General features: G+C 42.8%; 2 protein-coding genes across 2 annotated transcripts in view; one reads left to right on the top strand and one right to left on the bottom strand.

The window, feature by feature from the left end:
* Positions 1 to 2,968, bottom strand: part of LOC126564105 (cyclic nucleotide-gated cation channel subunit A) — a 51,717-nt gene extending 48,749 nt beyond the window's left edge. The window contains exons 1-2 of the mRNA XM_050221038.1: positions 2,785 to 2,968; positions 2,187 to 2,580 (exon numbers count right to left, since the gene is read on the bottom strand). Coding sequence (XP_050076995.1) covers positions 2,187 to 2,580; positions 2,785 to 2,882 — 492 coding nt within the window. The 5' untranslated portion in view covers positions 2,883 to 2,968. The remainder of the gene's footprint in view (positions 1 to 2,186; positions 2,581 to 2,784) is intronic.
* LOC126565731 (protein brawnin) overlaps positions 1 to 12,817 on the top strand; it is a 402,985-nt gene that overhangs the window by 335,617 nt on the left and 54,551 nt on the right. The window lies entirely within an intron of this gene.

Genomic DNA, 12,817 nt, shown 5'->3' with positions numbered 1-12,817 from the left:
AACCACAAAGTATTAGAAGAAAACAATTATCGTTAAATAATAGACTTTGTCGAACGTACAACGGTAGATGAGGCGATATCGATGGTCTTTTTTTTTATTTATATATGACCATGATGATTTACTATATATGACCATGGCAAGTTCCAGATAGATCCAATTTTTATAAAACACCTTGTTTGTTAATTATTTAACAAAAAAACTATCGAGTATTGTTTGTTTCCCAATCAGAGAAACGATTGGATGGATTGTTCCCTCTACGCAGACGATATTATCCTGGTCCCGTCTTCGGAAGCTCCTGCAAACAAGGGTTGACAGGATTCGACAGTGGTCGAGGAGGACAGGTTACGAAAAATCGCATACTAAATCCAAAATCCTCCACATTTTGTAAACACACTCCCTGTACAAACCGACGACCAATCAAATACAGCAATACAAATACCTAACGCATGGACTGCCGACATACTTGGCGTAATCTTCGACAGTTGCCTTTACTTTATTCCTCATTCCAACAGGCTTAAGAAGGAAGCAAACAACCTGCTGAACCTGTTCCGGGTGCTTGGAGCCGGCAAAGCTCGGGACTCTCGTATAACACAAAACCTCATCATCAACACCTGGCTCCTACCCAAACTGCTCTACGGCATCGAGATTGCTATGCCGCTATGCCCCTGGTGCATTTATTACCAGTCCGATCAACTCCCTCCTCTGCGAAAGCGGCCTCCTACCTATGGAACATATCATCACCAACCGGCTAGTGGAAACTGCAGCTCGGATCCTTGAAAAAGGACTCGATGTAACTGCACTCATCACCAGAGCAAAACAAGAACTACAGACAGTCACCAAACAACAGTTACCACCGATCATCCAATCCACCCGCAGGAGAATTCGTCCCTGGTTTCACCGTACACCTGCCATAGACTGGAAACTCAAACGCTCTCTCCGGGGAACCGGAAAAAGCAGCCACATCGTCAATAGTATCTTCACCCACTTAATATAGAATAAATACAAACATTTTCATCATATCTTTACAGACGGCTCCGTTCATCTGGACTCAGCCGGCTGTGGGATCCACTCCACCTTTAAATAACTGCGCCTTTAAACTCCCTAACCACACTTCCATCTTTTCCGCCGAAGCAATAGCGATTCAATTAGCTGCCGACGAAGGACTACAGACCGACCGACCGAACGTCATCTTCTCCCACGGTGCTAGTGTTCTGGCTGCCTTGGCACGGAACCTCCAAAGACCTCCACATTCAACGATCCACATTGACGACATCCCTTCCTCATCCGAAATCGTTTTCTGTTGGATTCCTGGTCATTCCGGAATGCACGGTAACGAAAAAGCTGATATTATGTCCTAACACTGGAACTTCATATTTCCACAGCTAGACCTAAGCAACAAACTCCGTCCCGTCAAGCACAACACCTCTTCATGGGAAGATACCGAATCCAGTCTTTACCAACGAGTCCTTTCTCGCCTTCGTATAGGTCATACCCGTCTTACACACTCCTACCTCCTAGAAAAATCTAGTCCTCCACTCTGCAACTTCTTTAGCGTTGACATCACCGTCCACCAAATCCTCAACGATTGCCATGAATACACGACACACCGATCCACCTGCCAACTCGACAATTCTATCACCCGACAAACCTCATCAGAATCGCCTACATAATTCCATTTTTACGGATCAGTCATTTATATAGAGAAATTTAAGCAATAGTTTTAACCAATTCATTATCGTATGCCATAAACGCAATAGTTTTCCATAATATTTAAGAAACATTTGCAATGGTTTTGTATTAGATTATACCACTCATTTATGCAGAAAAGAGGCAAATGTAGTCTCTAAGACTCAAAGCCTCTAGAAATAAACGAAGAAAGAAAAAAAGATGGATTGTTCCATCAAAATTCTTCTAAATTTCGCATAGATGATTTCGTTTCTATATTACAGTTCTTAGGATGCATCTAGGAGTGTGAAACCGCTTCCGATACCGCATAAAAATAAAGTACAAACACAACAATTCACAAAGCGATGCATTAGTTCGTCTAGACCTTTTAGGCATGTGACGAAACTTTGACGAAATTTACACTGAACTACTTTTAAAGTAATAGATCAAGTTGCACTAATTCTAAAAATTTTCACATCACAATACTATTGGTAGGGTTTAAATTTTATACTTTCACCTACCTGTACATCTCCCCTCTCGCTTTCTATCACAGCTTGGCTTAGATGGTTGTTCTTTGGTGTGACCGGCAGATCCGTAGCTACCTCCGGCCGGTTGCGCGTCGTGAAGGGTAACGCGCTCGGTTGCCGTCCAGCTGTAGGTGTGGTCCCGGTTCCGGCGGCCGGCACAACCCGACCCGAACCACCAATCGGCGGTGTGCCACCGGTGGTCGAGAAGCTGGGATTCGTGGCCACACTGTTGAAGCTGTCGAGCGAGGCGGTTTGCGGCATGTAGCTCTGATAGATCGTGTTGCTCCCGAACGGAGTCGTACTAATGCTGACCGGTCCATTGGTGAGCTGTGGTGCCCGGTGCGTCGTGTTGTACAGTGGTCGTTGCACTCGATTGAAGTGGTAAATGCTTTGGCCGCAACATGGTGCCCATGGTGGAAAGAAAGAACAGAAAGAGACCGATAGAATGTGCACGATCGGTGGGTTGCGTGGTGCTGGTTGTACATAAAAGGAGCCCGGGCAGCCAGGTGCGTGAGATAGCGCGATCACACCTTTGGCACACCGATCGAGATGCGAAGGTTGAACAGATGGACAGCTGATCTTGCCCGCTTACCTTGGTGAGTCAAACTCATTCCGATTGCTCTGATGACGTGACGATATCGATGACATTGCCCGGTCACCTCGGGCCGCTGCCATCATGTAGGTCCACATAGCGGCTCATTTCATCGGGTTTCGGGTCGGTAGGCAAGAGAACGCGGTCTTATCGCCTCATGCACCAGTGCTTCGGTAACGCTAACAAGCCAAAAGCCGGGAAAAGTGTGGAAAAACAAAGCTAGCACACGGAATAGTGTGCTGCACGAAACACCTATTGCCCTCGACGGTAGACAGATTGAAACTGACAAGAGTAACTGATGGGTTCGCAATCAGCAACTATTTCCGAATCGGACCCGTATCGTTCACCGTTTCGACGGATCGCACAGGCTAATGTGTGGAAAATTGTACAGCTCTACCAGCATTCACTACGGACGCGTATTTTGCGGTACATGGAAAACTGTTCGGTCAAGGTTGTAAGTGGTTGTATGATGCTGTCGTCGATTGAAATGCGGGTTCCAATTTATCAGGTATTTGTTGGTGAATCGTACGAGTTCAGCAACCGTGTCAATTTGTTGTCGTTATCGTCATCGGAATGTCTCTCCAACGCCTATGGTGACCTCGTAACGGTTGCTTTTGCTGTTGAAGAGAAAATGGAAAGGAAAGGGCGAGCTACAGAAAAGTGAAACGTACACGTTTTAGGAAAGCTATTCGAAAATGATGATAAGAGGAATTGAAATCAATCTGCGAGATACGAATATTGCAAAGAAGCAACCCAAAAACCGCGCCAATATCGCTCCTTGAAAATCAGATTAGAAACACATAAACGATGGTGCGTGTAATGATGAGCACGACTTAGAGTTTCCCTCGTTGGTAAGAATTATCATAATAAGAAAAAGAAGTGTACATCTCCTTCTCTAAAAGTCCAACTGCTGGCGAAGTGAAATTGTAAATAAATCTTCGCCTCCCCAAACGAATCGTCTCTGTATGTCCTTTTTTTTTTTGCTTCGCATGCTGCAGTATGTTTCCCTCGTTGTAAAGACGTTCACACCAATCGTAACACAGTGAGTGTGTGTGTGTTTACGGAACGTGCGAACTGATGGTTCGATAATTGCCAAAAGAAGCACCTGCAATAACGAGTTTCACGTGCCCGAAACGTGCCCGTTGTACGTATCTTTGTTATTTTGGACCGCTTTATAAAGTACTTTTGCGTTACGCATTGTTTTTTTCCTTTGCATTGGTTTCGGGTTTTCGAGTATTGCACACGATCGTTATTGAATGTAGACGAGATTAAGATCCTTGTCGTGTTTAACGTGTTGAATCATGTTAAAATGCTCATCGATCGCTGAGTTACGGAGGATGAAGGCAATGAATTACAACACGCAACACTTAATGCACGTAAAGCACAAACAAAGGATAGTAAGATGAATGACGATCAATTTATTAAAAACAACAAGATAAAATAGTTTTTTAAGGTAGCCGCAATAACATAATTTGCATATTTTATGTGTAAAAAAATCTGATAATTCAAAATACCTGTTTACAGCTTACGTCACTGATTAAGTGTTAAAAACATCTGAGCGAGTGTTTGTTTTGTGTTCACTCGTTCTAACTCCTAGTTTTTTTTCTTGATATTTAATATATCATGCTTTCTAGACATTCATCGCTCAAATTTACAACTTTTACGAATTTGCGACCGTTATAAAACAGACGGGTTCTCGCCAATCCTTTCATTAGAAAGGGTTCAGAGCGCAAAACAAAAAAAATTTGGGTGGAGTATGTGATTCTTCCCAAAATTTCTTGGGAAGCCATTTTTATACTGTGTTTTTCTACATAACTCATAAAAACAACGCTCGAACGTAATAGGAGGTCTTTTTTTGGTTTTTGTTTCTGTCCGGCCATCACCGTAAAGGGTTGTTTTCGCTTCTTGTTTCGTTTACGGTTGTTGGAAAGAATGCTGCGAGTTCTTTGTGTATTTTCCACCGAAATCTCAGCGCCAGACATTCCGTCTGCGCCATTACTAAGACAACCCTGGGACACGACGCTTCACTGAGCTGAGACCGTACTATACGATACCTTTCGAAAGCTGCAACTCAAGTTTATGAGTTTTTGTGTTGACACATATGCACAGATAAAACATTTATTATTATTTGTATGGAATGAGAAAATATTAAAAATTTTCGAAATAATTTTTATTAAGAAAAGAAACAACATTTTCTTGTCTTTAAAACAAAGTTTGTTCTGTGATTCAGTTTGGTAATGGTCATGTTTATTTCATTCGTTATGCAAAAACGGTGCACTAAACACTCAACACGAGTGAAAATTAAAACTGAATTCAAATTAAACGTGTACGGTTTGCAAAACTATCCCGAAAGTAACCATTAGCAGCAGTAAGTGCAAAGTTTTATCTGGTAAACTATCACAAACCATTTTATGGCCTTTCCCATTAACAGTTTCGTTTTTCGAGCGAATCTCCCCTACCGCTGGGGGCAACATTGAACGAAAAGGGGATTTATTTCTCGAAAGTGTGCAGTCAAGTTAATCGAGAATAGCGTGTGCAGCAAAACATCCTATGCTGCATAATCTCGACGCCTTGCCATTGCAGGCGTGACGTAAAACTTTCCAACACTCCGTTCATCAACGGGGTGGATAAAGCTATTCTTCAACCTGTCAGCAACAGCAGCACTCAGCAAAAGTGTAACGCATCCCATCAACCCCCATCCCAAGCATAATCGATGATCCATTCATTGGAAAGTTTTTATCACCCGTCCATCCCGTTGCCTTGCCGGGTTTCAGCTTAGTGTGACGCTTTGTGTCAGTTTACACCGGTGGTTGTTACTGTCTCCATTTCATGGTATGAAAAATGGTTTCTCTTCCCCGGCAGGTTGACCTGTTTGTAGTTTTCCGTTTGCGTTTCCGAACAGAAAGCACAGGACAAATGGGGAAAGTATTTTTCCCATTTTGTCAAACACTCCAACTCAATGCGATGGACCATTGAACGCGGTTCAGTGATGAAACCAATTCACCGTTTTTCACGCCTTCATTGCCCTCATTAACCTATTTATTGCAAAACTCAATTAAATTAGAACGAAAGTGGCATCCACCCTTAGCGTGCGGATGGAAAAACAACCTGTTGCTTTTGGGAAAAAAGGTTAAAATTCTCAAGAGTGCAATTCACATACAATTAGGTGGAAATAATGGATCTTTTATTGTTGTACCAATTCCATGATTCGAATGGGAGCCATGTTGAATATCTTTAAGTATGTTTAGAGCATATTTTTTCCCATGATATATTCGAAAATCATTACAGAGTTTAAGAAAAGACGTAGTAATTAACGACGAAAGTTTCAGAAATGATGTAGCAAAGTAGTATTAAACCAATGCTATCTAACGATGAAACGTTCAATGAACAATGGTGGATCAGGAATGACAAGACTGAAAAATTCTATTAGGTTTGCAAATCAATAACGGCCGTTTTTTCAAAACTTTATTTTTACTCGAGCCCTTTTTATTTGTAGAAATTGGGTCCATCAAAATATTGCCCATTATTTTTTATTACTTTCTTCCACCTTTCGGGTAAATCGAGGAATCGAGGTTTCCAACCAATTCTGGATCTGTTCATAGGAGAAGAACTGCTAGTCAGCCAATCCATGTGCCATATATCGGAATAGATGGAAATCCTATGGTGCCAGATACGGTGAATACGGCGGGTGCGGTAAAACATCCCATTTGAGGGTATTTGGGTAGTTTTTCACAGGTTGGAAAACATGTGACCGATCATTGTCATTGAATGTTGACCGACCATTTTTCACGCAGTGCTCGGCTTAAACTCATCAATTGTTTCGGGTAGATTGTCCAGTGATTGTTTCTCCCGGTTTCAGAAGTTTGTAGTAGATGACGCCGAGCTGGTCCCACCAAATACTCAGCAAAACTTTTGAGCTATGGATGTTCGGCCGAGCTGATGATGTTGGGGTATGATCGGGGGATCTTCATGATTGTTTGCGCTTAGGTTTGCTGAACAAAATCCACTTCTCGTTTCCCGTCACGATTCTGTGCAGTAGCCCCTTTCTGTTGTGCCGCTGGACCAGTAATTCACACATAAAGAGTCTGCGTTCAATGTCCCACGGCTTCAACTCGTGTGATATCCATTTGCCCTCCTTCTGTATCATGCCTAACGCGTTCAGCCGTAATGATATGACCTGACGAGTTACACCAAGCACGGCTTGATTTATGTCTTGAAAATGTCTGATTTTGAGCCAAATCAGACATTTTCAAGAGTTTGGAACTTTTACTCGCACGAAATAATCACTAATCTGTTTACACAGTTGGATTATGTCATTCTCGAACTTTATGATTTATGACGTTTGTAAACGTCAAAATCGCGCCACAGTCTACAGAGGCCCCATTGATTTCAAAACGGCCGTATTGATTTGCGGACCTAATAATAAAAAAAAAATCTACTAATTTTCCTCTTCACTTTGACAACAAAATGGTTTGAAAATTGCTAATTCACCTTATGTTATGGTGCAACCTGATGACCAGAGAGTGTCTAGCTTTGGGCAAGCAATTGTCAGGTGCGTGAGTGAGTGTCTTAGGGCGCTGACCGCAGGATCGGGTCAGCGCGCAATCGATAAGCAACCAGGGAGAGAGGGATTCGTGAGACACTCAGTTAGGAGATAGCCAAGCGTTCGGTATGTTGCGTGTGGTGCGTGTGTTACCTTAATAGGTTTAATAAATTATTGTATTAATCGTTTGTGTCTTAAAGTGCAATGATAATATAAACAACTCGGACACCCGAAACCCAAAGACACAACACCTTAGAAACAAAGGTGTAAAGTATAGTTTATTTTACTAACACCTTGAACAACCTTTTTCTATGTAAATAAAAATTTCTTTGTGACACTAGAACAGTTCTTTTAATTGTGTTTAAATGTAAGCCATCGATTTTTTTATTCGGCGATAGTAACCAATTAACCTAGTTTGAATGTTGGGTAAAAGAGAATTTATTTTCTACAAGCGTTCACAAACACATCCCATGTCATAAAGTTTGAGCGCGTTTTGTTTTTTCCCCTTTTTGTTCCTAGACTTCCTGTCAAAACTAAACCATCCATCATGCGTTGCTTAACGACCTACAGCAATTCAATTGTGAAATATGTCGCACTCGCAACCGAAGTATAACTCGCATCCAATTCCGGACCATTTGCTTCACGCAGGATGCTGCGCATCGTGCACGAGCATAAAACTTTCGCTCTCGCTTTTTATGCTCTTTATCAAACATAATTAATCGCCATTGTCGCCGTTATCTGGCGGATATCCTCGCCGAATGGAATGTTGCCAACCGAAACCGGGCGCGCATAAAAACGAATCCGTCGGAGAAGATTAAAAAAATATTATACCCAAAAGTGGGTTACAACCGTGACAGCAAAAAAAAAAAAAAAATCAACCCAATTTGGTCGCTCACAAAACTCGTGCAAAGGAAAATTGTTTTTCGCTTATAGTTTTGTTTTTTGGATTTTGCTTTTGTTTTTACTATTCGCTTGTCGAGGCATGGTGTTCTGTGAATGTGATGGAGTTCTTGCTTTATTTTTCTATATATTTCAACCTCCTAGTACACTCCACACTAGTATAGTTAAGGATATATTCTTAGAAACCTATTTTACCCAACTGACAGACCTAACCAGCAACAGTGACAATGATACGAAAAACTGAAATCGAAATACGAAGGTCCATCGGAAAGGAATTGATTTCATTCGATTCAGTTTTTGTGAAGCAATGCGTTCCGCTGGGGTTTCGTCCGCTGGGAAGCTACTAAAGGATCATCGATAACCGTCGGGAGTCAGGTGCACGATTCAACAATGAGGAAGAAATAATAAAGAAAGAACATTACGCCACAATTCCTTTCCTTGTGCCTCGGTCAGTTGGTCAGTTGACCCTCGGTCTTTATCTTCGACTCTGCGTTGGCAAACAGAATGTTGGCGGTGTTTTCAATGTTTATTGTAGTTGCTGAAAAAAAAAACGTCATCCCTCATCCTACTCATCCTCGGGTAGAGCTATGTAAACCAGTCAACAAAAGCTTTGCTTCTTCAAACACACTGTAGTGGCTTCGTCAGGGCGGAAAAATCGAGATGCCGCACAAAGAACGTGGTCAAAAAATAATAAGATATGTCAACAGTGAGGTTCAACAATTTTTGCATGTTTCCATTTCGGGCGAGTGGAGTTCGCCTTGACTCCATCGAAAACCACCAGCAGTTGCGGTTGGGCAGAAAAATACTTTTTGTTAAGCATTTGTTTTATCTAAAACAGAATAGGAAAAGAGAAACTCTAAAGAAATAAACACATGAACCGAGGCCTTTGTTTGCTGTTGGTTGATTATTTTCTCTGCCCGGGAGTGTTGGTTCATCATAGTTACTTGCAAATCATAGTCGTTTGCATAAGTTTGATTATTTATATTTTAATTGCTATTAAGCGTGTTAATGTTTTGTAATACAAGAAAAATGTTTGTTTATTTGCTTAACCGGAGTTATCAGTCAAAAATATGCAACCATCTTTCTTTCTGGCATCAATGATAAATATCAACTAATATGCAGCTGATGTGTTGGAAATGCTATGTATAACGCAAGCTGATATGTTCTGCTTTGATAGTATCGTTTACGATCGTACTTGTTCCAAAAAATTTGACTGAAAACGATACCGTATTGCTCACAGTTCTCAGGATCAACAATTCGTCAATCTCAGGATCAACAATTCGTTGAAGATTGTAGAGTATTCAAGCGATACTGTATATTTTGAAGCAATTAATACTGCTTCATAGCGTTATATTTTAGCGTTCCGCACTTGACTGTCGCACTCCTTCATGTAGAAGTAGAATGAATTTATTTTGTAATTTCTGTGTTACATTAGCCTACACCTACAATATTTTAATGGGTCCAGTTACAAATAACTCTCCTCATTGCCATGTATTTCGTCTCGTATGGCGTAGCTGGTTGATTTTTAGCTATAGTTTTATCATGTAAACATAGTGAGAAAAGTGACACAAAAACCCACAATTAATGGAAAAGATCTTCTGAATGAACTAAAAATCCTTAAAATTAAATAAACCTAAACTTTAATAAAAAAACGAAAAGTAGAAAAGGAAAAAAAAATATTTTCTATGTAATGCGTTGATTGCAGGGCGTATGTTGCTGCTTGCATTTGTTGTGATAATTGAATTCAAGTTTGTTAATGTAATCAGTTATAAGTAAGGAATTCATAATGTTGTGAATTGTGGATGTTCTGGACCATATGCGTGCAACAAGAATCATTTTAAGTCCTTTTTTTTGTAGTACTTGAAGGCTTTTTAAATGAATTTTAGCAATTTTACTCCATAACGGGCAAGCATAAGTTATTGTTGGTCTAATAAATCAATAATTTGTTTAGTAATTTAAGTTTGGAGTCAAGAGTCTGCCTCCAGCTTCCGTAGTGAGAGGACGTATTCCGCTCGGAAGCGTCATTGTCGATTTTGCATACGGCAGAGAGTGGCTATTGTTCTCGAGTGCGAATGCGTAGTCAACGCGATTACCCGTAACGCACCTATCGGTGTCTCCGTCTTACTCCGATATTCGTGCGGAGAGTGTCCCGTTATCCCTATAGATCGACTGGCGATCGACGTGTGCTCCTGTGGTGTTAGTGTGTGTGTCTGCTGATCGTAGCGATAAGCAAGCGTATCAACGCAACGCTATCGCTTTGATCGGCGCTGCTACAAGTTAGTGTGTGTGTGTGTCGGTGTGTGTTTATTTGTGCATCGTGTGATACGGTAAGTGTTACCCTTTTTCTTTACACGTTCCGTTGTCTCCGGCCCTACCATGGCGGTAGAGCAGGATGCTTCCGATTCTGATCGGGAGAATGATCACTCGAAAGAAGTGAAAAGAAAGCCAGGGCGTCCCAAGGCTGCACCAGCGGCAAAAAAAATTGCCTTGGACGAAAGGCCTTCGACATCGAAGGCCACTTGTAGTAGTGTCACTTTGGCAAAGAGTGCCCAGGTGACAAAAAGTGCCCCGCTTACAAAGAGTGCCCCGCTGGTAGCAACTAACGAGCCGCTATCAGAACACCGAGCGCGTGCTTACCCGCCGTCGTGGGAGGGTAAGCCAATAGTATATTTTATGCCGCGAGTTAAACAACTCGATGTAAGGACGATCGCGGCATCGTTATTCAAAAAGTACCCGGGCGTTGCCGATGTTTTTCGGATGCGCCCAAACAAGATCAGGGTTACCGCAAAGGACCGGGCTCAAGCCAACGTCATTGCGGCTGACCCAGAATATACGGAGCACTACCGAGTTTATATTCCCGGTAGTCTGGTTGAGGTTTCCGGCGTAATCGAGGATTTCGATTACCCTGAGGAGGAAGTGGTGCAATTGGGCTTTGGGGTTTTTCAAACCCCAAACTCGCCCAAGATAAAAGTGCTTGAAGCAAAAAAGCTCTTCAAGCTTGATGCTTCAAGCAAGCCAGAAAAAAAATATGTCCCGACCTCCTCAATCCGGGTTACGTTTGAGGGTACGGTACTCCCGCAGGCCCTCATTCTAGAAGGCCTCCGGATACCCATTAACCGGCCGTACGTACCAAGGGTGGCAACCTGTTCCAAGTGCAGTCAGATTGGACACGCTGAACCGTTTTGCACCCGTAAAACATGCTGTGGTAAATGTAGAGGGGCACATGCCACCGAGGAGTGCAAAGCTCCCTCCCAAAAATGTTCGCATTGCCGGGACGAGTGGCACGAGGTAGCTTTGTGCCCCGTGTACCGAAAACTCCAAAAGGAGCAGACGAAAACAATATCCGAAAGGGCACGCGGATCGTACAGCGATGCTCTAAAGGGAGCAAACGCATCAAACCCTTTTGCTGTTTTGGGTACAGATGCAAATGGCAAGTCCAGCCCGACTGCACTCGAACAGGTGCCATTGAGACCGGTGAAGAGAGTACCTTATAAAAAGGTACAAAGGAAAGTCCTAAGGACAAAAACTAAATCCTTGGCACAACAGCGTCTCGCCAAAGCTAACGCTTCCACCCCAGTCCAAAAACGAGATACTGAACATCCCATTCCCGCTCCCCAAATTGCCAGGAAGGAGCCCAAGAAAAAGCGATCTCCCCGGACCGAAGCCCCTCTGGAAAGCTTGGCTTTTCCAATTGGGGGTTGTCCGAAAACCCCTACCCCGTCCCTTTCCGAGATCCTAGAGTCCCTCCTCATGACCCTCAACCTCCCGCAGCACCTGCACATGATCGCTACTTGGGCCCTTCCTTTCCTGAAGGGGATGATCAAACAGTGGCTGGCCCAATGGCCATGCTTAAGCATGATGGTCCGATTGGACGATTAATTCCTCCAAAGGCTACCATCTTACAGTGGAACTGTAGGAGTTTGCTTGGCAAGCTAGACTCCTTTAAAGCATTAGTGGGCGAGCACAACTGCGATGTGTTCGCCCTCTGTGAAACTTGGCTATCGGAAGAAATCAATCTTACCTTCCCTGGATATAATATAATCCGTGAAGATCGCATTACAAGGGGTGGGGGAGTACTAATTGGTGTTCGAAAGAGTCACGCTTTCAACAGAATACCTACCCCTAGGCAAGAAATGATCGAAACTGTCGCAGTCAAGGCAAAAATTAGCGATCTTCACGTGACAATTGCATCTATTTATATCCCCCCGATAGCCAACAATGAAAAAGAAAAAATTGAAAAGATCAAAGAGGATCTTGGAAATTTAGCAGCGGTCTTGCCTGGACCACTTTTGATCCTGGGAGATTTCAACTCCCATGGAATCGACTGGGGCTGCGATAAGGATGACATTCGCGCTCCAATTATCCGAGACATCTGCGACAGATTTGGGCTTTCAATCCTCAACTCAGGAGAGGCAACTAGGATGCACACACCGAAGAGTAGGGCGAGTGCACTGGACCTGTCTCTATGTCCATCAGCGATGGCCCTGGATTTTAGTTGGAAGGTGATCCAGGACCCTATCGGCAGTGATCACTTGCCGATAGAAATTTCCTACATCAAGGGAGGATGTCCAGGAGGTGGAATCCCCGTTA

This window comes from Anopheles maculipalpis, chromosome 3RL, assembly GCF_943734695.1.
Source record: "Anopheles maculipalpis chromosome 3RL, idAnoMacuDA_375_x, whole genome shotgun sequence".
Taxonomy (NCBI): domain Eukaryota; kingdom Metazoa; phylum Arthropoda; class Insecta; order Diptera; family Culicidae; genus Anopheles; species Anopheles maculipalpis.
Note: the sequence above shows the minus strand (reverse complement) of the source record. Positions and strands in the feature narration are given on the sequence as shown.